The following is a 23,041-nucleotide window of genomic DNA, read 5'->3' as shown; positions in this document are numbered from 1 at the left end:
AATTACCAGGCTCTGATTAAGTTAAATTTTATCCCTGTGTTCTAAGGGGGCTGGCTAGGGTTAGGAGTTTACACCCAAACTACAAAGATCTAGAGTAGTGGAAGGATCATTTAGGAAATTTGGAGTGCCATTACCAAAGGCAGGGGAACGGATGCAGGGTCAACGTAAGCAACAAATGTCTACTACAAAAAAGCTAGCAAACTTAAGACAACTCTTTTTTTTTTTGTAGTTGTTTTTTATAAAAGTAATACACGAATTTCTATACAATGTTTCTAAAAAGGGAAGGGATACAGAGTAATTTGAAAGGATTTCTGTGTTCATGCTGGTAGCTGTAAAAAATAGGCATAATCTGTTTTTTTCCTAAAGATTTTATTTATTTATTTGACAGAGAGCAAGAGAGAGAACACAAGCAGGGGGTGGCAGAGGCAGAGGGAGAACCAGGCTCCCCACTGAGCAGAGAGCCCAATGTGGGGGCTCAACCCTAGGGCCCTGGGATCATGACCTGAACGGAAGGCAGCGAAGGCAGCTGCATAACCAACTGAGCCACCCAGATGCCCTCATAATCTGTTATTTGAAAAATGTAACTAGCATTTGACTAGCACTTTACTGAACAAAGTACTTTCACATGCATTAGTTAATTTAATTCATTTTTTAATATTTCACATCTTTTTTTTTCTTTAAGATTTTTATTTATTTATTTATTTGAGAGAGGGACAGTAAGAGAGAGCATGAGAGGAGAGAAGGTCAGAGGGAGCAGACTCCCCAGGCAGCAGGGAGCGGGATGCGGAACTCGATCCCAGGACTCTGGGATCATGACCTGAGCTGAAGGCAGTAGCTTAACCAACTGAGCCACCCAGGCGCCCAGTTAATTTAATTCTTGCAATAGCTCTAGGGAATAGCTATTATTAGCCCTATTTAATGGTAAGGAAACCTAATAAGAAATACAGGTGGATGTAAATTTTACAAATGATAGTAATGTTAGAGCCTTTCCCATTATTCTCCCACAGCATTTTATGTTCTGTCGGTATTCACATAATAATGATTTCTTTAATTCAACAATTATTTATTGAGCATTTGCTACATACCAGGCCTTGTCCTAGGCACTACGATACAGCAGTGAACAAGAACGACAATCCCTAAAAATTTACATTCTAGTGGAGTAGGGAAAGACAAACCATAGAATAAGAAAAATACATAGAGGGTGCCTGGGTGGCTCAGTGGTTAAAGCCTCTGCCTTCTGCTTAGGTCATGATCTCAGGGTCCTGAGATTGAGTCCCGCATAGGGCTTTTTTGCTCAGCAGGGAGGCTGCTTCTCTTCCTCTCTGCCTGCCTCTCTGCTTACTTGTGATCTCTGTCAAATAAATAAATAAAAATCTAAAAAAAAAAACCCATAGTACAGTAAGTAGTGATAAGTGCTATAGAGTGAGATTCGGTAGGAGCAGATAAGGAAAGGGTGTATGTTTTAATTTTATACACAATGGTGTGTTTGTCATCTGTTCTTCATTGTTTGCAGCTCTTCCCAAACAAGGGTAAAATCTCACTTGCATTTACCTTCATACTCCAAGCACTTAGCTCAGCACCAGGCACTCAGGGAAACAATATTTATTTTATTTTTATTTATTTTTTAAATATTTTATTTGACAGAGATCACAAGTAGGCAGAGAGGCAGGCAGAGGGGAAGGGAAGCAAGCTCCCTGCTGAGCAGAGAGCCGGATGTGGGGCTCGATCCCAGGGCCTTGAGATTGTGACCTGAGCCTAAGGCAGAGGCTTCAACCCACTGAGCCACCCAGGCACCCGGAAACAATATTTATATTGAAAAAATGATAAGCCTTTCGAGAAGCAAGAGTTGGGAAACAAAGGCCTGGGAAAAGATACCGCCCCTAAATGTTCATAAATTGAAGAACCATTTGTGATTAGTTTATTTCCATTAATCTCGTTTTATTTCCGTTCATCTAGGAAATGATCTTTTCGGCACCTTTATATTACAGAATGAAAGTTATGTGAGACGTTTTTAAAGGCCGTTTTAGGTATTTCAAGTATCTTCAGCCACCACTTCGGCCCTACCAGCGCGCACAAGGGGTGTGCGCGTGCACTGGAAACTACCACGCCCTTTGCCAGTTAGTTCTTGGTATCAAGGGTAGCTGTTTTCCAGGGAAAGGTCAGCACTCGCCCTTTCCGCTGCGGTGTTAGGTGAGGCCCGGTCTGCAGTACGCCGAACCTCAACGAGCCACAGAGGAAGGCTGTAAACCCCGAGACCCACACTACAAAAGGTAAGACATTTCTAACAGCCTTTGCGCCGTGCGCAGCAGAACCTTGACCTCAAGATGGCGTCTCGTAGTCATAAGATTTAATCAGCTCCAATCAAAAATGGCAGGGTGGGTCGTAATTTACAGCTCGAGCCTTTCTAGTCCCCATGAGGCGCTCCTTCTCTATGGTTATGCGCCGCAGCGTGGTGATTCAGAGCCAAAAGAGAGGACTATCTATACGCGTTCTTCTCTATGATTCTCCTCTTCACTCTCCCCGGCCGCAGTGCACGCCGGGCAAGAGGAAGACCTCCAGAAGCTCCCCGCGCAGCGCGGCTGTGTTTGCGGCCTGTGCGAGTAGGCGCTTCGGAACCAGACTCCCGGCGAGCGGCGCGCAGAGACCTCGAACCGGTGGAGCCCGCTGGTAACCTGGAGCCCGGAACACCGCGAAGACCGCACCGTTTCCTCAGCGGCGGGTGAGTTCACGCCTCTGGACGCGTGTGGGAACCGGGAAACCGGGTACCTCGGTTGCGGGAGGAGGGGAAGCCAGGGAGGCTGCGAAAGGGCCGGGGTGGGATTGGGGGGGTAAAGGGGGGGTTGGGGTGGGGGAGGGGACGGGCACGAGGCTTGGGTGTCTTCACTTCTCTAAGGCCTGGAAAACCAGTGGGCCCATCTGGAGCCCGTGGAGGCCGGACCTACTGCCAGAGCTTTCCTCCTTGCATTGTCGCCCACTTTCCTTTTCCCCTCCACGGTCCGCCACAGAGTGAATCGCCTTGGCCCATTCTGGGCTCCACGTTTGCCACAAAATGATCCGTCGGCCCCTTCGGAGCCCTTCTCTGAGGCCCCTTTCTAACCCGAGCTTGCGGAGCTCTACTGTAGATTTTCCGGGCCTAGGACACTCTTGCCCCAGGCTCTGCTTACGAGCCATCGAGCACCCACCCTTTTTAGCGAGGTGCCGGGTCACCAACGGATTCCTTTCCTTTCCTCTTTCGTCATTCAGAGCCCGCCACCGAGTGGACTCCCTCACTCCCCCAACCCGAATTCAGCTAATGCCCACCTTTTTTAGCACCCCCCTGGCTCTCTCGAGATTGTCATGAGGATTGTGGTCCTGCCCCCTTCCTCCTCTGGAGGTTGCAGTAAACTATATCCCCATTCATTCTAGGCTATGACCAAGTGCCACATTAAAATGTGTTCCTTGTTTCTTACTCTTCCTTGGTCTTCAGTACTTTTTAAATACGTTTTTCGAAGTAGATCTCGGAATATGAAGATTATTTTGAAGTTATGTAATGTGGATTTGTATGGCCTTGGAAAAGCCATTTTGGTACTGGGCAGAGTGGAGCAGACCAAAAGGAGGGTAGAGATAGGACTTCTCTTGTACCGGACTGCTGTAGTATGAAGTATCCTGAATTAGGTAGTTGGCAGTAGACGATTTTTATGTTGTTTTGGGGACTTTAATTTTTCGAGGATATCCAAAAACCTTCAGCGGCCTTGAAAGGCATCCAGTTGGTCATTGCTTCCTCATGATTCAAGCAGATAGTATGCAGTTCTAATTAATTTAACGTTTCTTAAAGTCTTGGTTTTCTTCATCTGTAAATTGAGGATTAGAGTAGTATCCGCTTCGTAGGTTATTGTGTTTGGGGACTGAGAAAAACATACCTAAAATCCTTAGAGCAATGGCTAAGTAACATAGTGTTTAGTCCGAGTTAACTGATACTGTTATTTAAGAGCCTGAGCAGGGACTCTTAACATTTCTTCTCCTGTATTCTGAATAAGTTTTTATAAATCAAAGTTAACCCTTAATAAGAAGTTTCTTCTTGGTATGTTGTTACTGGAAAGAGGCATTGTGATACAGTGAAAACAGCCTTTGGATTGGTAATTTCAGGATAGTGGGGACTTTGGAGTCCCCGCCCACTTACTGTTTTCCCTTGGACAGGGTATCATCTTCATCTGTAAATGAATAATGTATCTGTGCCAAGTAATTTTCGAGATTCAGTGAGATAATGTATGTCGAAGACTTTTGTAAACAAATAAAATGTTAGTTAATATTTTCATTAAATAATTGCTCTTTTTGGGGCACCTGGGTGGCTCAGTCAGTTGTGTCCCAACTCTTTTTTTTTTTTTTTTTTTAAGATTTATTTATTTATGAGAGAGACAGAGAAACTCTCAAGCAGACTCCTTGCGGAGACTTCTGCTGAGCAGGGAACACACCTCAGGGCTGAGTCTCAAGACTTGAGATCAGGACCTGAGCCGAACTCAAAAGCCAGATGCTTATCCGACTGAGCCACTCAGGTTCCCTGAGCCATCCAGCTCTTGATCTTAGCTCAGGTCTTGATCTCAGGGTTGTGAGTTCAACCCGTTTTCCACCCTTGGTGTGGCGCCTACTTAAAAAAAAAAAAATTCATCTCCTTGGGGTTATCAAATTTCCATTTGGGATTCCCAGAGTAGTTTTCCCCTTATTTATTTATTTATTTATTTATTTAGGTATGGTTCTAAACTACTTCTAGGAAGAAAGTGTTTTTATTTTTCCAATGTTAAAAAAAAAGGCACCACATATTAATAATAGTTTGGGTTAAGTGTTTTTATTTTGTGGTTTGTTATCTTTTTATTCCACTGTGGTAAGGCTTTAAATACACACATATATATATATATATATATATATATATATATATATATATTTTAAAGATTTTATTTATTTATTTGACAGATCACAATAGGCAGAGAGGCAGGCAGAGAGGGAGGAAGGGAAGCAGGCTCCCTGCTGAGCAGAGAGCCCGATGTGGAGCTTGATCCCAGGATCCTGGGATCGTGACCTGAGCCGAATACCCACTGAGCCACCCAGGTGCCCCTTTAATATGTTTTTAAAATAGGTTGAGTTCATTCTAACATTGGTAACTATTTCAGACCTACCACGAGTTTGGAATTTTCAAGTAACTTTTTGGGTCACAGGTTAGCTATATAATTCTCTCATTTACATATGGTTTAAAGAAAAATTATATTGACTATTTTGTAGCTTTGGAAGCAAAAGTAGTCATTGAGTCATTCAGTATCTTACAAAAACATTCTGTGTATTTTAATTTTGATAGTCTTTTCTGACAGCTACCACTGCCATTCCTAAAAGAGTTTCGATTGGTTCCCCCTTAAAGTTTTTGAATAGCTTTTTTCTGACCCTTTTTTTGAGTTTTGAAACTTCGGAAAAGAACATGGTATTTACACCACCAGAATTGTTGATTTGCTACTTTTTTTTTTTTTTTAAAGATTTTATTTATTTATCTGACAGAGAGAGATCACAAGCAGGCAGAGAGGCAGGCAGAGAGAGGAGGAAGCAGGCTCCCTGCTGAGCAGAGAGCCTGATGCGGGGCTCGATCCCAGGATCCTGAGATCATGACCTGAGCCGAAGGCAGCGGCTTAACCCACTGAGCCACCCAGGTGCCCCGATATACTACTTTTTAAAACCTAGTGCGATTTCAAACTTCAAAAAAGTTTCAAGGATAGTGGAAAGAATTCTCAAATACCTTTTACCCAGATTCTCCAAATGATAACATTTCACAGATTTGCTTTATCCTCTCCTTTTTCTTCATAGTTTTCTTCTGAAGTGTTTTACTAGTAAGCTGCAGATGAGGTGTCCCTTAGTCCTTAAACACTTCAGGTGTATTTCCTAGAATAAAGACATTTTCATATTTAACAATAGTAGAGTGAACAAAATCAGGAAATTAATACTGATTCAATATTGTCTGATCTACAGGTCTTAATTGGATTTAGCCTGAAATTGCCCTGAGTTGGTATTGCTTTTCTTTTCTTTTCTTTTTTTTAAATGATTTTACTTATTTGTTTCACAGAGATCACAAGTAGGCCGGAGAGACAGGCAGAGAGAGGTGGGGTAGGGAAGCAGGCTCCCTGCTGAGCAGAGAGTGATGCCAGGACCCTGAGATCATGACCTGAGCTGAAGGCAGAGGCTTAACCCACTGAGCCACCCAGGTGCCCCTTGCTTTTTTTTTTTTTTTTTTTAAGATTTTATTTATTTATTTGACAGACAGATCACAAGCAGGCAGAGAGAGAGGAAGGGAAGCAGGCTCCCTGCCGAGCAGAGAACCCGATGCGGGGCTTGATCCTAGAACTTTGGGACCATGACCTGAGCCGAAGGCAGAGGCCTTAACTCACTGAGCCACCCAGGCGCCCCCCCCCCCCTTTTTAAAGCAACTTTATTAAGGAGTAGTTAACACACAAAATACACTCTTTGTAACATGTAATTTGATGATTTTTTAAAAAAAATATTTATTTGACAGAGAGAAATCACAACTAGGCAGAGAGACAGGCAGAGAGAGAGAGGAGGAAACAGGCTCCCTGCGGAGCAGAGAGCCGGATGCGGGGCTGGATCCCAGGACCCTGGGATCAGGACCTGAGCTGAAGGCAGAGGCTTTAACCCACTGAGCCACCCAGGTGCCCCTAATTTGATGATTTTTTGATAAATGTTTAGAGTTGTGCATCTGTTACCCCAAAAAGGATTCCTCTCTTCCTTTTTGCACGCCACTCCTTGTTCCCACCTCAGCTCCAGTCTACCACTAATTTTTCTCTGTAGGTAGTATTGCTTTTTAATCATTGAAGTTGGTAAAACAGCTAAGTGCAAATCTCAGAAAAAGATCAGTTCCCTTTTTGGAGACTTGAGTATTTTCATATCTCTGAAAAGTTTTCCTGCAGAAGAAATTTTTTGTTAATCAAGCATTTCCCATTCTTGAGACATGGAACACTTTTTCTTAGGAATACTTCCTGAAGACTTGACTTCTGTAGAAATTCAGTTTGAGAAATGATGTTTTGAAGGGTTTGCTTTGCTTAGGCTGGGGCAGGTATGTCAGGCCATTGTACCCTGCAGGCTGGAAACAAGTGAACAATGCATTCCATAGTCAGGATCATTTATATTCAGTGTAGAGCCACTGGGCTGGCTGTGTAACTATATAATATCCTAAATTTGTTCTTTCAGAGCTAATAAAACCAATACTTAGAACCTGACATAAAATTGGAGATAGATATTTGTTGAATGAATGAATGAGTTGTATACTCATTTACTAAGGAGAATCTGTTGGTTCATTTACCTCTTACCATTTGAAATTTGGCACAGTGTCGTGATGGGGTTAGCCACTGTATCTATTCCTGGTGAAATAATTTGTTTTCTGTTGGGATAAATGTGCAATGGAGGAATGGTTGTAAGCAGTAAGTAGTGTAGGAAAAAAAGAGTGATTTAAAAGTGTAAAGAGAAAAAAAAAAAGAAATGCAGAATGCCTGCATATTTTGAGTCGTAAAGATAAATCTTATTTGCAAGGGTTTTTTTTTTTTAAGTTTTTTTTTGATGGAGGAGACTAGATTTATTGAGATAAAATTTGCATGCAATATAATGCACCCATTTTAACCATTTTAATTTCAGTTAATTGTGACAAATGCATAATAAACCTGTATGACCACTGCCACGCTAGAGATAAGGAACACTTGCATCATAGGTGCTTGTTTTTGTTACTTTGGGCCTTAAGGTTTCATACCTACTGGGTAAAAATGCTTTGAGCCTTCCAAAGTGAAAGTGAAAAAAGTGAAAAAATACAAGTATTTTTAAATGTTATTTAAGTCATTTCAGTGCTAATAGAATAACCTTTGCATTTCTTTTCTTAAATCTCACACATGACCCCTCAGCAGCAGTTGGCTACCTTCAAAGTACTGCATCTGGGATCTAACACTTTAACCACTTTCACCTATTTCAGGCCACCCTCTCTGGACTGTGTTATTGTCAGTAGTCTCCTGCTTCTACCTTTGTTCTCCAGTCTTAACACAGTGGCCAGTGACACTGTTAAAATAAAAGTCACGTCAAAAGTCTTTCAGATGTTTTCCATCTCATTCATAGTAAAAATCAAAACCTTTACAGTGGCCTACAAAGTACTACATTCTCTGAATCCCCTCCCCCAAGTAATACTTGGTTGGCATTTATCTTTGACTTCCCTCAGGACTACTCTGTTCCAGCTCTTGGCCTTGCTTTCCTCCCATAAACACTCCATGCCCACCTCAGGCTCTTTGTATTTGCTGTTTACTTTGCTTGGAAGGCCATTACCTTCAGATACAAGGCTTCTGCCTAGGCCCCTTTGGAGTCTTTTGTTCAATTTGCCTACCTTCTTGGTGAGGCCTGACCACCATATTTTAGTAGTTCCTAGTCTTTCCCCTACTTTATTCTGCAAAGTACTTAACCAACTTTGAATCTCTGTATAATTTGTAGTGACAGTATTACCGTTTATCAACTGTAGGTAAAAACTGATAAACTTTGCTTTTGGTTATAAAAGTTTATTCTCATTTTCACATGTGAAAACAGAAGTACATTTTGTAAAAAGTATTGATACTCTCATTTTAGGATGTTTAAAATGAACATTAATATTTATCAGTGATCACCAGAATTGTAGTTTTCTGGCCACAGGAGGGACCATTATTTTACTAAGAATACCTTCACTGTATGAAGCTTGCCTATGAATAAGCAAGTTGTGAACGGTGCTAAATGAAAGGGCCATAGAACACAAAAATTAGAAGTGAGTGGAATGGATATATTGGCATAAACTAAGACATAATCTGGTTAATTTGTACAGAATGAATTATACATTTAAAAGTCATGAAATAGAATTTAAACACCAAGAATATAGGTCTTAAAAAATAATACTTATAGCTAATATTTGACAATAAATGATTCTGGAGATGAATTCAGGCTCCAATCTTTGTAAACATTTTGAGGCTAGGCACTGGGTCATTGCTAGCATCGTATTGGCACATGGGAGCTTCTTAATAAATCGGTTTACTGATTCATTCATTGATTTATTTATTCAACAGGTATTAATATCAACTGCCCTCCTAAGAAAGTGCTGAGATAGAGTATTATAATGATAATAGAAGAGTTTCTGTAAGTAGGACAGTAGCCCTCTGTTGAAAGGAGATACACTCCTGCCCCTTTTATATAGAATATTTGTTTTTGTTTTTGGGCAAAAAGTTTTATAAAAAGATTATTTAAAAATTCAACACTTCTACAGTCATTAATTAGTTGCATTTTTCCTTTTTAATTTATGCTGATACTTAATATTTTAAAGTATTTGCAATAGCTTATTTTCTAAGTGTATGAAATCCCTAGGAATTTATTTTATTTGTAAAGCTTTCTAAGTATTTTAAGTGTACTGTGTTTTCTGAAATTGAAGTTTAGATTTTATAGAATATTGTATTATCCTAACTAATTAAGTCAAAAGAACACTGAGGAAGAACAGCTCTGAGTCTGAAGGACATGCTTTTCTAAGACCATTTTAAAGAAATGTCTAATAAACAGGTAAAAAGATACTCAACCTCCTTAGTGATTAAGGAAATGTTCATCGAAGTGAGAGCATTTTTTTTTTTTTTAACCTGTTAGGTTGTTATAATTTAAACACTGATTTATTCTAGCAATGGTGAGGATCTGAGTAAAGGGCATTCTCATACATTGGTGGTGGGGATACAGATTTGTACACTAGCTTTGGAGGATGACTTGGAGGTAAAGTGTAAATACATGTAGTACTAATCTATACAATAGAATTTCTTTTTTTTTTTTTTTTTTTTTTTTTTTTTTTTTTTTTTTAAGATTTTTATTTATTTATTTGACAGAGAGAAATCACAAGTAGGCAGAGAGGCAGGCAGAGAGGCAGGCAGAGAGAGAGGAGGAAGCAGGCTCCCCGCTGAGCAGAAAGCCCGATGTGGGGCTCGAACCCAGGACCTGGGATCATGACCTGAGCCGAAGGCAGCGGCCCAACCCACTGAGCCACCCAGGCGCCCCTACAATAGAATTTCTTGCACAGTGCATAGATTTATATGTCCAAGAATGTTTAGCATTATAAGAGGCAAAATGTTGAATCAACCATCCATATTGAATAAATAATTATTGTATGCCTATATTATAGTAGTAGAAGTTAATGAACTGATATGAAGAGATGTTAATGATAATTGAGGGAGAAATGCACCTAACAATATAGTATGATTATATTGTTTGCAGAAAAACACAAATAATTATATATTAGTTTGTGTATAGAAAGGTATTTAGAAGAATACAACGATATATACCAAACTGTTGGGATTAGGGGGCGAGGAAGTGGAAGACATGCACTTTTTATCTTCTCTCTTCTGAAGGGTGAGTAAATCAATGTATGAAACACAAATAGTAGAGACAGATGTTCTTTAAAAGCTTCAAACAACTCTAGACTCCTTCAGTTACAAAGAGTGTGGGGGGAGTTTTTCCTAGTGTCTGACAGATATATCTCCTGTTGATCAAATCACTGCTATTTAATGCCATCACTGGTATGAAATCACTTATTTTGGCCGCTTTTTAAAATTGGTGCATGGAATCTTCCCAGGACATCCTAATGTAGTTTTTTTTTTTACTTTTTCTAATAGTTTTGGACACTCAAGTATGTTGATGAAACTATAAAATTTGGTGGTAGGGGAGTCTTAAATATTTATATTTGTTTAAAGGACAAAATTAAATTTATTTTAAGTAGTAATATCACAAACCAAATGAAACAGTTCACTGCATTCTTGTATTTAAAAAAATTAGCTTCTAAAAAAGAAAGTTAGCTTCTGATTCTTGAATTTCATTCATTTATTGAATATCATTCAAGAATGGTTAAGAGGTTTGCTTTTAAGTTTACCACAAACTAGGACATTTTTCTTACTGTCACAATTTGTTTGTTCTCTCTGTATCTGAGTGGTTAGTACCGGTTAGTATGTGACCTTCTGTCAGGAGGTTTCTTCTCTCTCAGGTTTATAGTTCACTGAGACATTCATTTGTCCTTGAGGAACTGGCCAACACTGAATCAACAGATACTGTGTAACTTTGTACATTTAGTTTTCAAGGCGCTGATGTATGTAAAAAAATGAATGCCTCAGAACATTTAAAGCAAAAAACTGTTAGATAATCTTCCTGGATTCTGAGTTTGGTTTAAAAAAAAAATTCATTGATGTTTGGTATTTAGTTTTTGGACATTAACTGAACCTCAAAATTTTTTTCTTCCTTTATATGTATTCCCATATGATTGTAGGAGTCTATCCTGAATTTAGATCGTGTACATTTTGGGAACTTATTTTAGAAAAGATCTAAGTTTTAAAAATTCTCAATGGACAGACAGAGAAAAGAGGGTCTTTGCCAACTCCTTTGGGTAAGAAAACTTTAGAATTTTGCAGATACTCTAAAAATGAAGGCCAACAAACCAGGCATATCAAATTGCAAAGTTTTCAAATAAAATGATTTGTCATGATTTTTTTCTTTAGACCGCTGCAGTAAGAATGTCTTTTCCCCCACATTTGAATCGCCCTCCTATGGGAATCCCAGCACTTCCACCAGGGATCCCACCCCCACAGTTTCCTGGTTTTCCTCCACCTGTACCTCCAGGTAAGTTTGTGGATACTGTTGGTTTTTTTGTTTGTTTGTTTGTTTTAATTTATTTGACAGAGAGAGATCACAAGTAGGCAGAGAGGCAGGCAGAGAGAAAGGAGGAAGCAGGCCCCCTGCTGAGCAGAGAGCCCGATGTGGGGCTTGATCCCAGGACCCTGGTATCATGACCTGAGCTGAAGGCAGAGGCTTTAACCCACTGAACCACCCAGGTGCCCCTACTGTTGTTATTTTTAACTGTACTTTTGTCATTATACTGTTAACTTTAGGAAAATGGTACATACGTGACTGTGTTTTATAGTGAAGATGTTAGCACACCTTCTGTAAATGTGGTACCTTATTTTCCTGTGACAGTACTTTCCATATCTGGCTGAGTATCAAATTTATCTGTGAAGATTTTTCAAAAACACCTTTATTTAAAAAGGAAATGCGTATTCCAATAAATACATACTAATTTGTACGATTCAGTAGTTAAAAAGGTATACAGTGAAAGATTTTGCTCATATTTCCACATAACCATTGTTACTATTCCCTTAGCAAAAGAGGGAAACAAAACAGGCTCATTGGTTTCTTTATCCTTTCAGATAGTTTTTAATGTACATTACAAGCTGCTGTAAGTATGTGTTTTTTTTTTTCCCCCTCATTAAGAAAGAGGGAGAGTGTGCACGCATGTGAGCAGGTGAGCCGGGAGGGAGGGACAGAGGGAGAGAGAATCCCAAGCAGGTTCCACACCCAGTGCAGAATCTCACACAGCGCTTGATTATATGACCCTCAGATCACAACCTGAGCTTAAATTAAGAGTTGGATGCTTAACTTACCGAGCCACCCAGGCTGCCCCTAAGTATACTTTTATCCACTGTTTTACTTTTTTCTTTCCTTTTTTTTTTTTTTTTTTAAAGATTTTATTTATTTAGGGGCACCTGGGTGGCTCAGTAGGTTAAAGCCTCTACCTTCGGCTCAGGTCATGATCCCAGGGTCCTGGGATCGAGGGTCCTGGGATCGAGCCCCTCATCGGGCTCTCTGCTCAGCGGGGAGCCTGCTTCCTCCTCTCTCTCTGCCTGCCTCTCTGCCTACTTGTGATCTCTCTCTGTCAAATAAATAAAGAAAATATTAAAAAAAAAAGATTTTATTTATTTATTTGATGACACAGTGATGAAGGGGGAGTGGAGAGGGAGAAGCAGACTTCTGGCAGAGTTAGGGACCCCAAGTGGGGCTCAAGTCCAGGACTCGGGGATCATGACCTGAGCTGAAGGCAGATGCTTAAGGACTGTGCCACCCAGGAACCCCCATTTTTCTTTTCATGCAGATGTATAGCAGCATCTATCTGTGTGTGTATATCTATCCATCTATCTATGTATACATACACACACACTATTTTGCCTCTTGCCTTTTTTTTTTTTAAAGATTTTATTTAATTTATGTGGGAGAGAGATCATGAGCAGTGGGGAGGGGTAGAGAGAGAAGCAGACTTCCCACTGAGCAGGGAGCCCTATGTGGGGCTTGATCTCAGGACTCTGGGATCATGACCAAAGCTGAAGCTAGACACTTAACTGACTGAGCCACCCAGGTGCCCTGCCTCTTGCTTTTTTATGCTTGACAATATATCTTGGAGAGCTTTCCAAATTACCATATAAAAACTTCCTCTCTCCAGAACTCTCAGGAAAAAAAAAAATTTTAGGTTCCACTCCAATCCACAGATTCAGATCCTCAGATATTGGAGCCCAGGAATTTTTTTTTTTTTTTTAAGATTTTATTTATTTGTGTGTGTGAGAGAGAATTTGCACAAGCAGGCAGAGCGGAGAGAGAAGCAGCTCCCTGCTGAGCAAGGAGCCTGATTCGGGGCTCGATCCCAGGACGCTGAGATCATGACCTGAGCCGAAGGCATTAGCTTAACTGATTGAGCCACCCAAGCGTCCCAGGAATTTTTATTTTTAGAAGTTAACAGTTTTTAACAGGGGATTCCTAAACATCTATTTAAGCATAGCTCAAAGGACACACATTTGAGAACCATTATTTTAAGGTACATAATTAACATTGCTTGGCCTAGGAGAACAAGGGTTTTTCCTTAAGTTTATGGGTGGTAGTTAGATATTTTTATATTTTAGTGGGACTGAAAACATTTTATACAAAATCAATTTCCCTTCCAAAAGACCACATCTAAGAGCTCTTAATTTGTATGTTAAGCCCTTCCCCCACGTAGAACCTGTGTAATTCAGGCTGAAATCAGTTAATGCTCCTGTAAATCATCCAGAAATATTTTGTTTGAGGAAAGCTTTACATCAGAGACCTGTTTTTAACCATTGGATGATCTATTTGAAATTATAGTGTTTTTCTAAAGAGCTTGATTCTTGAGAAATCAACAGTACATTGAAGTTGACTCTTAAGATGGATTGTTAATTCATAACACATATATTCTAGAGGCTCAGCTTTGGGGCCCTCCTACTTGTAGGTCAAGTGTATGGCAGTGTTGGAGTAGGTGTGAAAAGCCACAAGATAAACATGGCAGTGTTTCTGGAGTATTATTTAACACTTCAGGAATTTGGGGGTAAATCCATACTTTTAAAAGTTGGAACAAATAGGGGCGCCTGGGTGGCTCAGTGGGTTAAGCCGCTGCCTTCAGCTCGGGTCATGCTCTCAGAGCCCTGGGATCGAGCCCCGCATCGGCTCTCTGTTCAGCAGGGAGCCTGCTTCCTCCTCTCTCTCTGCCTACCTCTCTGCCTGCTTGTGATCTCTCTCTGTCAAATAAATAAATAAAATCTTAAAAAAAAAAAAAAAGTTGGAACAAATACTTACGCATATATATCATGGAATAGAATGCAATATTTGTACAAATTTTTAAGACATTTATGCTTGAAGCAACTCGTTGTATATCCTTCTTGGTAATTATGGATGTGTATTTGTTTCCACCTGCTGCCAGGAGTATAGGTTAAAATATGTATTTAAATTTAAATAAAATAAAATTTTAAATTAAAACCAGTTTAGTATTTCATGGACCAGTTGCTGAATTTTAGTCAGTAATTTAGCTCTACTGTAATGTGCTGTATAAAAGAATTTCTGCTGAGTAGGGTGATTGAGAGAATAATGTTAACAAGAAACTGAATAAAGTTGTCAACCATCTAACAGATTAGTAACATAGGAACAATAGTGTCCAGAGCCATTTTCATTTGGGCAACAATTTTGGGGCGGTTCATATATCCTGATTTTGTTCATAGATTTGTAGTCTCGTAAGAAGATCTATGGGCCCTTACTGGTAACCATGATACTTTTTTTTTTTTTTTTTAAACAAAACCCTTATGTTATGGTTTTATAGGGAAGAATAGTTTATTTTTTATTTCTTTGTGAAGAAATTTAAGGGATTGGGAATGAACTTAATCACTTATTCAGAATCAGGAAAGGTGACAGTGAAAAAGCAGTGCTTTAAGTTCCTTCCTGATTGGTTGGTTTTATAGAAAAGATTCTAAAGTCTTTTGAATTTTTTTTTATAAGATTTTCTTTATGTATTTGACAGACAGAGATCACAAATAGGCAAAAAGGCAGGCAGAGAGAGAGAGGAAGGGAAGCAGGCTCCCTGCTGAGCAGAGAGCCCGACTCGGGGCTCGATCCCAGGACCCTGAGATCATGACCTGAGCGGAAGGCAGAGGCTTTAACCCACTGAGCCACCCAGGCGCCCCTAAAGTCGTTTGAATTTTTAAAGAGCAAACACTAAATTTAACATTTTCTGATGAACATTATATCAAATTGTTAAGTGGAAGTAAAAGAATGAAACCTGTTTTTCTTAAGACTGTTGCCTGCATAGTTTTTTTAAGATGGGACAGCAGACCCCGAAAGCAGATTGTCAGTTTCTCTTCTTGGTTGCTCAGTGCCTTATTAATGTGGGCATTTATTCAGCGTGGTAACCTGTTAATTCTGAATCTGTTGACAGCAGCATACACTATCATTTCTGTTTAGGGAAGTATATTTAGATGATAAAGCAGATCTTAGTTGCAGTTCATTCTGCATTCTATGTGTAGCAGTAATACTTTAAAAGGTAAATAATGAAATAATATGGTAAACTAGGATAGTAATTCAAGACCATGATACCCATATTCATGTAAAAATTTTCTTGTTTTGCCTGTTAGTGCAATTAATTCTAAGCGTGATGGTCACGTTCTATGTTAAATTAGAAAATCGCTTTGAAAAAGAACTATAAATTTTCCCTAAAACGTAAACATGTTTATAGAAAAAGGAAGTTTTTTTCCCATACAGTTCCTAAGAATTTCCTTCTCCAAACATAGCCTTTCTTATCAGCTTCTAGTGTGTAACTGTCCAGAGACACATTGTACATATCCTGGTGTGTTTGCTTATGTTTACCCTTTCCCCATTTCTCTTTTTTTAATAATTCAACCAGTACTACACTGTTCACTCCATGTACTTAGGCTTCTTTTCACTTCAGCATGTGTAGATCTTTGTAAGGAGTACTAATACATTTTCTACTGTGAATTCTCTATTGTATGGTATTAGTAAATTGAGGTAGGAAACATAACTGTAAAACTTTAAGTAACTGTCAGGACCCCTGGGTGGCTCAGTCGGTAAAGCATTTGCCTTTGGCTCAGGTCATGATCCCAAGGTCCTGGGATCGAGTTCCACATCAGGCTCCCTCTGCCTGCTTCTCCCCCTGCTTGTGCTCACTCGCTCTCTCTGACAAACAAATAAAATATTTAAAAAAAATACATTTTAGTATTAAAAAGGACAAAGCAGTGGTGTGCCTGGCTGGCTCAGTCTGTACAACATGCAACTCTTGATCTCAGTGTTGTAAGTTTGAGCCCCGTGTTGGGTATAGAGCTTGCTTAAAGAAAAAAAATTTTTCCCCACTGTCTTTTTCTGAATTTTTCTTTATTTTTATTTTTTTTGAAGGTTTTATTTATTTATGTAAGAGTGGGATAGAGAAAGAGAAAGTGCACATGTGTTTACCAGCAGAGGGAGAGGGAAAAGGAGAAACAGGCTTCCTCTGAGCAGGGAGCCTGATGTGGGACTCCATCCCAGGATCCTGGGATCATGACCTGAGCCAAAGGCATTTGCTTAACTGACTGAGCCACCCAGGTGCCCTGAATTTTTCTTTAGTAGAAATTTTACCTGTGGAAAAGTGCCATCTAGATTACAGTTGATAGGGGCACCTGGGTGGCTCACTGGTTAAGCCTCTGCCTTCAGCTCAGGTCATGATCTTGGGGTCCTGGGATCGAGTCCCGCGTCGGGCTCTCTGCTCTGCAGGGAGCCTGCTTCCTCCTCTCTCTCTCTCTCTGCTTGCCTCTCTGCCCACTTGTGATCTCTCTCTGTCAAATAAATAAAATCTTAAAAAAAAAAAAAAAGAATAAATTACAGTTGATAAAGGGGGGGGTCTTTTTTTTGTTTTGCAAAGTTAAAAGTGAAAAATTAAGATACATGGATTGATGAATTACAGTTCTGAGCATCCATTGTATTGAAGTGCTAAACATAAGTAATCTTAGTCAGTCTCATAGGTGCTCTAAAGAAATTACCTCAGGGAAAATTGAGGAAACTGCAGCTTAAAGAGCTTGCCTAAGATTGCATAGTTAGATGTGATAGAACCAAGTTGTACCCAGGTTTGATTCTGGTCTTTTTTCTTTTCTTTTTTAAAAGTTTATGTACATATTTAAATAATTTTTACACCTGATAAGATTTAAATAATTTTTATACCTGTAAAGATTTAAATAATCTTTACACCTGACATGGGGCTCGAACTCATGACCCTGAGATGGAGAGTCACAGGCTTCTCTGACTGAGCCAGCAAGGCACCTCTGTGTTTTTTTCTATTTTGTGCAATATTCTGTTGACTACATTGTTTAAGAATCCTGATTTTTCTCATTTAAAAAAGTTTTATTTTTTATTTTTTTAAGATTTTATTTATTTATTTGACAGACAGAGATCACAAGTAGGCAGAGAGGCAGGCAGAGAGAGAGAGAGAGAAGAGGAGGAAGTAGGCTCCCTGCCAAGCAGAGACCCCGGGGCTCGATCTCAGGACCCTGAGACCACGACCCAAACGGAAGGCAGAGGCTTTAACCCACTGAGCCACCCAGGCACCCAAGTTAATTAAAGTTTTATTGGAAAATAAATGGATAATGTTAAATATTTAAGAATTTATTACCAGTCTTAGCTGGAGAATTCTCTTAAATTGAAGTTAAATTTGAACTGAAGAGAAATTTCAGAACTTCCAGAGATACACTTTTAAAAAAGCATTTTAAAATTTATATTAGAAAAGTAGACAAATCTTTCACTGATTTTTGCCCTCATTGCGTTCTTCTTAGTGCTCAGATGGCAAGATGTTTTCATTAGTTATATACACAAGAACACTCAGTACAGTAGTCACTGGTTGGTAAACAGTGTAGTTGAAAACAAAAATGTGAATATTACTAGCCCATTGACCCCTCTATTTTTTTAAATTTTAAATATTTATTTCTTTGTCAGAGAGAGAGAGAGCAGAAGGAGGTAGAGTGGCAGGCAGAGGCAGAGAGAAGCAGGCTCCTCCATGAGCAGGGAGCCGGATGTGGGGCTGGATCCGAGGACCCTGGGATCATGACCTGAGCTGATTAACCGATTGAGCCACCCAGGTGTCCCCCATTGACTCATCTTAAACCCTCAGTGCATCGAACAGACGATTGTCTTAGAGATTTTCTTTGACACTGAGATTACTGGTCATATTTTTTGCATTTTTAAAAAATTTTTTTGAATTTTAAAAATTTTTAAAAAAGATTTTATTTATTTGAGAGCGAGAGCATGAGAAGGAAGAGTGTCAGAGGGAGAAGCAGATTCCCTGCTGAGCAGGGACCCTGATGAGGGACTTGATCCCAGGAGTCCAGGATCATAACTTGAGCTGAAGGCAGTTGCTTAACCAACTGAGTCACCCAGGCACCCTGATTTTTGTTTTTATTAAAGAAACAGCAATAACAAGATTCTTTCAAGGTTTCTAGATTAATTTCTCATTGGATACTTTTTTTTTTTAACTTTTAAAGGATTCATTAATACTGTGTTTACTCATTAGTGAATCTGTATTTGCATAAATTACTGGCTTTCAGGATGTACTGAATCGGATGAACATGAATCAGTATCTGCCCAGATTTTTAAACTCCTGAGACAGAAGTATGCTGTAGTGGTAGTCTTCTTGCTTTATTTGTTTAAGTTTATATAGACCAGCCTGTACCACATTGCTTTTCAAAATAAGGCATTCATTAATAATCTAATTTTCATTAGTCATATGTTTCTACATAAATTAACTGTGAGTGAGTATACCTATTTATGTGCCATGTAATATAGAATATAGTCATATTTACTTGTATTCATAAGATTTAATGTGCTTTTTTTCTTAGGGACCCCAATGATTCCTGTACCAATGAGCATTATGGCTCCTGCTCCAACTGTAAGTATAATTTTAAGGAGGAAGAAGGAGATACAGTAGTGTTACTACATTTATTTATTTATTTATTTAAAGGTTTTATTTATTTATTTGACAGAGACACAGCAAGAGAGGGAACAGAAGCAGGGGGAGTGGGAGAGAGAGAAGCGGGCTTCCCGCCAAGCAAGGAGCCTGATGTGGGGTCCAGTCCCAGGACCCTGGGATCATGACCTGAGCTGAAGGCAGATGCTTAAGGACTAAGCCACCCATGTGCCACATGTGTTAGTGCATTTAAAGCTAAAAAAAAAAAAAAACCAAAAAAAAAAAAAAAAACTAATAAATTATTTTTAGTATTTAGAAGAATAATAGGGAGAGCATGTATATCATACTACTTGAGTATCATTTTCACTCAGCTATGCATATTATGCAATTGCCTTTAAAATAGGGTCCCTAAACAGTTTATGATTTACCTTATAGTCTCTAGACTCTTCTTATACTTGTTATATTAGATTTAGGTCATTGGGTGTTTCATCATTCCCTGTTCTAATCTTGGTCCTGGGAGATAGAATGATCAAGGCACGTTTAATCTCATAAATGAAAAAAAGACTAGAAATGATCCTTATAGAAACTTAAATTTTGAAGTGAAATTTGTGTTGAATGTATTCCATTCTTTTCTCTCATATACCTAAATTTTTAGCCCCTTCCAAACTATTTTTTTCTGTCCTCTGGTATGATATCTTCAAGCTTTGTAAAGTTTTCTTGAAGTCTTTACTCTGCTAAAGTGTTTTATTATTCAGTCTTTTTTTTTTTTTTAAGATTTTATTTATTTGACAGACAGAGATCACAAGTAGGCAGAGAGGCAGGCAGAGAGAGAGGAGGAAGCAGGCTCCCTGCTGAGCAGAGAGCCCGATGCAGGGCTTGATCCCAATACCCTGAGATCATGACCTGAGCTGAAGGCAGAGGCTCAACCCACTGAGCCACCCAGGCGCCCCGTTTTTTTTTTTTTTTTTTTTTAAGATTTTATTTATTAGAGAGAGAGTACACAAGCAGGGGGAAAAGCAGGCAGAGGGAGTAGCAGACTCTGTGATGAGTAAGGAGCCTGATGTGGGACTCAGTCCCAGGACCCTGGGATCATGACATGAGCTGAAGGCTGCTTCCTAATTGACTGAGCCACCCAGGCGTCCCTATTATTCAGTCTTCTTAAGTCTTAATTCTTTACATTCATCAAAGCTTTTGTATACTTTAAGCTGTAACACATGAATGAATAATAACCCTCTTAACTATTGTTTAACCAGGATTTTTCTTTGAGTTAAGTGGTAGAGTATCAAACTTCGTCTGGAAGTCCACTGTCGGGGGGGGGGGGGTGTAGATTTCATTACTTTAATTGTTTTTCTATCCATGGGTTTTGAAAAGGGAGGAAAGGGAATGTTACTCATTTTAAAAAGGAGATGGTAACTCTGTGGGCAAACAGGAATCTGCTGTGAGGCAGACCACTGAGAAAATATGGTTCTGCAGACCAAGAGGGAGTCCAGTTTTTCTTGCATTGGATACCCACTGTTTGGCTGTTTTGGGAAACCTCTACATGGCAGGTACTCTTACTCTCTTGCATTTCAGTATAGGAAAAGGTGGGACTTAGGGTTGGGAAGAGCTCCCTGAGTTAACCGTTATTTACTCAGTGCCTACTGTTCATGTTTTGCTAAATTCAGTTCCAGATACAAAAATGAGTAGGATTGGGGCGCCTGGGTGGCTCCGTGGGTTAAGCCTCTGCCTTCGGCTCAGGTCATGATCTCAAGGGTCCTGGTATCGAGCCCTGCATTGGGCTTTCTGCTCGGCGGGGAGCCTGCTTCCGCCTCTCTCTCTGCCTACTTTTGATCTCTGTCTGTCAAATAAATAAAATATTAAAAAAAAATGAGTAGGATTATTCCTTCCTCTGGGAAGTTGAAAGTTATAAAGGGAAAATAAAAATGTAATTAATGGATAAAAGTAAAATTTAAGTGTTGGAGAGTGCTATGAGTGTTCAAATGCTCTATCAGAGGATTAGGGGGGATAATTAAAATTTGCGCTTACTTAAAAAAATTTGGGGAGGCTTATTTATTTTAGAGCAAGCACAAGTGGGGGAGGGGCGGAAGGAGATGGGGGCGGGGAGAAGTGGACTGACTGCTGAGTGGGGAGCCTGATGCGGGCTGTATCCCAGGACCCTGAAGTCATGACCTGAGCTGAAATCAAGAGTCAGACACCTAACTGACTGAGCCAGCCAGGTGCCCTGGAAATTTGCTTTTATATTAGTACAGAGTAAAGTTGTGAAGAAGCTCCTGGATATATTTGATAATTTTAAATGATTTATGATGTCTTAGACATGTTAGAATTAGGTCTTAAATATTTAAAAATCTCCATCCAAGTTATTTTTATTTTCTTTTCAAAGATGTTTTCAAAAGGTAATTTGGGGTGCCTGGATAGCTCAGTTGGTTAAACGTCTGACTTGATTTTGGCTCAGATCATGATCTCAGGGTTGTTGGATCTCAGGGGTCGCTAGCCCCACATCGGGGCTCCAGAGGGAGTCTGCTTGAGATTCTCTCTCCCTCTCTGTCTGTCACTCCCCCCTCTTGTGTGTGTGTGCTCTCAAATCTTGTTGAAAAAAAAAAAAGAATAAAAGGTAATCTAATAATTGTCATGAATAAATTTGCATTAATGAAAAATGATAGAAGCTTTAGATTAAATATATAGAACCTTTAATAATGTGCTATATAGTTAGTACTTTAAAATTATTTTTAGACTAAAAACATGTTACTTTAAACATAGGAAATTTAATTGCCAGTTCCAATTTTATTGCTTTTTTTCATTCTAGGTTTTAGTACCTACTGTGTCCATGGTCGGAAAGCATTTGGGAGCAAGAAAGGATCACCCAGGCTTAAAGGCTAAAGAAAATGATGAAAATTGTGGTCCCACTACTACAGTTTTTGTCGGCAACATTTCTGAGAAAGCCTCAGACATGCTTATAAGACAGCTCCTTGCGGTAAGTTAAACGGTTCTCACTTTTAAATTTTATTGTTACGGATTTCAAATTTATGAAAAAGCAGGAAGAGGATTCTGATTATTTTATTATTTTGAAAAATTTCAGTTCTGCAAAAAAGTTGAATGAATAGTAAAATGAACATTCTTATAACACATTTTTGCCACATGCTTTCTATACACACACACACACACACACACACACACACAAGCTTTTTTTCCTCAATAATTGGAGAGTAAGTTGTGAAATGACATTTCCATCTCTGAGTACTTCTCGTGTCTCTTAAGACCAAGGACATTCTCCTATATGATCATAAAACCATCATCACATTTAAATTTAAGGCTGATACAGTATTGCTTTTTTCCCCCAATACAGTATTGTTAACTAAATATACCTATTTTCTATGATTCATTCAAGGATTATACATTGGGTTGAATTGTCATACCTCTTTAGACAACTTCTGTAATACAGAATACCTTTCTTTTTTTTTTTTAATGTTTTATTTATTTATTTGACAGAGAAACAGCTAGAGAGGGAACACAAGCAGGGTGAGTGGGAAAGGGAGAAGCAGACTTACAGCAGAATAGGGAGCCCGATGTGGGGCTCAAACCCAGGACCCCAGGATCATGACCTGAGCTGAAGGCAGAGGCTTAATGACTTAGCCAGCCAAGTGCTGCCTGTCTTTTTTTTTTTTTTTTTTTTGCTTGTTTTGTTTATGACTTTCATGACATTAACATTTTTTGAAGAGTCCCGATCTTTTGCAGCGTGTCCCAGTTTGAATTTGACTATTTGCTCATAGATTCAGAGTAAGCATTTTTTGTTCGAATGGTTCATGGGTGATGTCCTCAGTGCAGCATAATTAGAGGTACATGGTGTCTCTTGGTCCTGTGTTTGGTAATGCTCAGTTTAGTTACATGGTGGTCCCATCTCTCTGTTGTGAGGTTACCTTGTTTCCTTTTGTCATTAATAAGTAACCTCTGGGT

General features: G+C 39.3%; 1 protein-coding gene across 1 annotated transcript in view; it reads left to right on the top strand.

Annotated features, from left to right (window-relative positions):
- Positions 1-2,526: 2,526 nt before the first annotated feature.
- The window catches only part of RBM25 (RNA binding motif protein 25), a 61,251-nt gene continuing 40,736 nt past the window's right edge, over positions 2,527-23,041 (top strand). Inside the window, exons 1-4 of the mRNA XM_047736064.1 lie at positions 2,527-2,719; positions 11,544-11,664; positions 19,023-19,072; positions 21,894-22,061. Of these exons, the coding sequence (XP_047592020.1) occupies positions 11,559-11,664; positions 19,023-19,072; positions 21,894-22,061 (324 nt within the window). The 5' untranslated portion in view covers positions 2,527-2,719; positions 11,544-11,558. The remainder of the gene's footprint in view (positions 2,720-11,543; positions 11,665-19,022; positions 19,073-21,893; positions 22,062-23,041) is intronic.

Source organism: Lutra lutra, chromosome 7 (assembly GCF_902655055.1).
Source record: "Lutra lutra chromosome 7, mLutLut1.2, whole genome shotgun sequence".
NCBI lineage: Eukaryota > Metazoa > Chordata > Mammalia > Carnivora > Mustelidae > Lutra > Lutra lutra.
The sequence above is the reverse complement of the archived record's forward strand: the minus strand, read 5'-3'. Positions and strand labels throughout refer to the sequence as shown.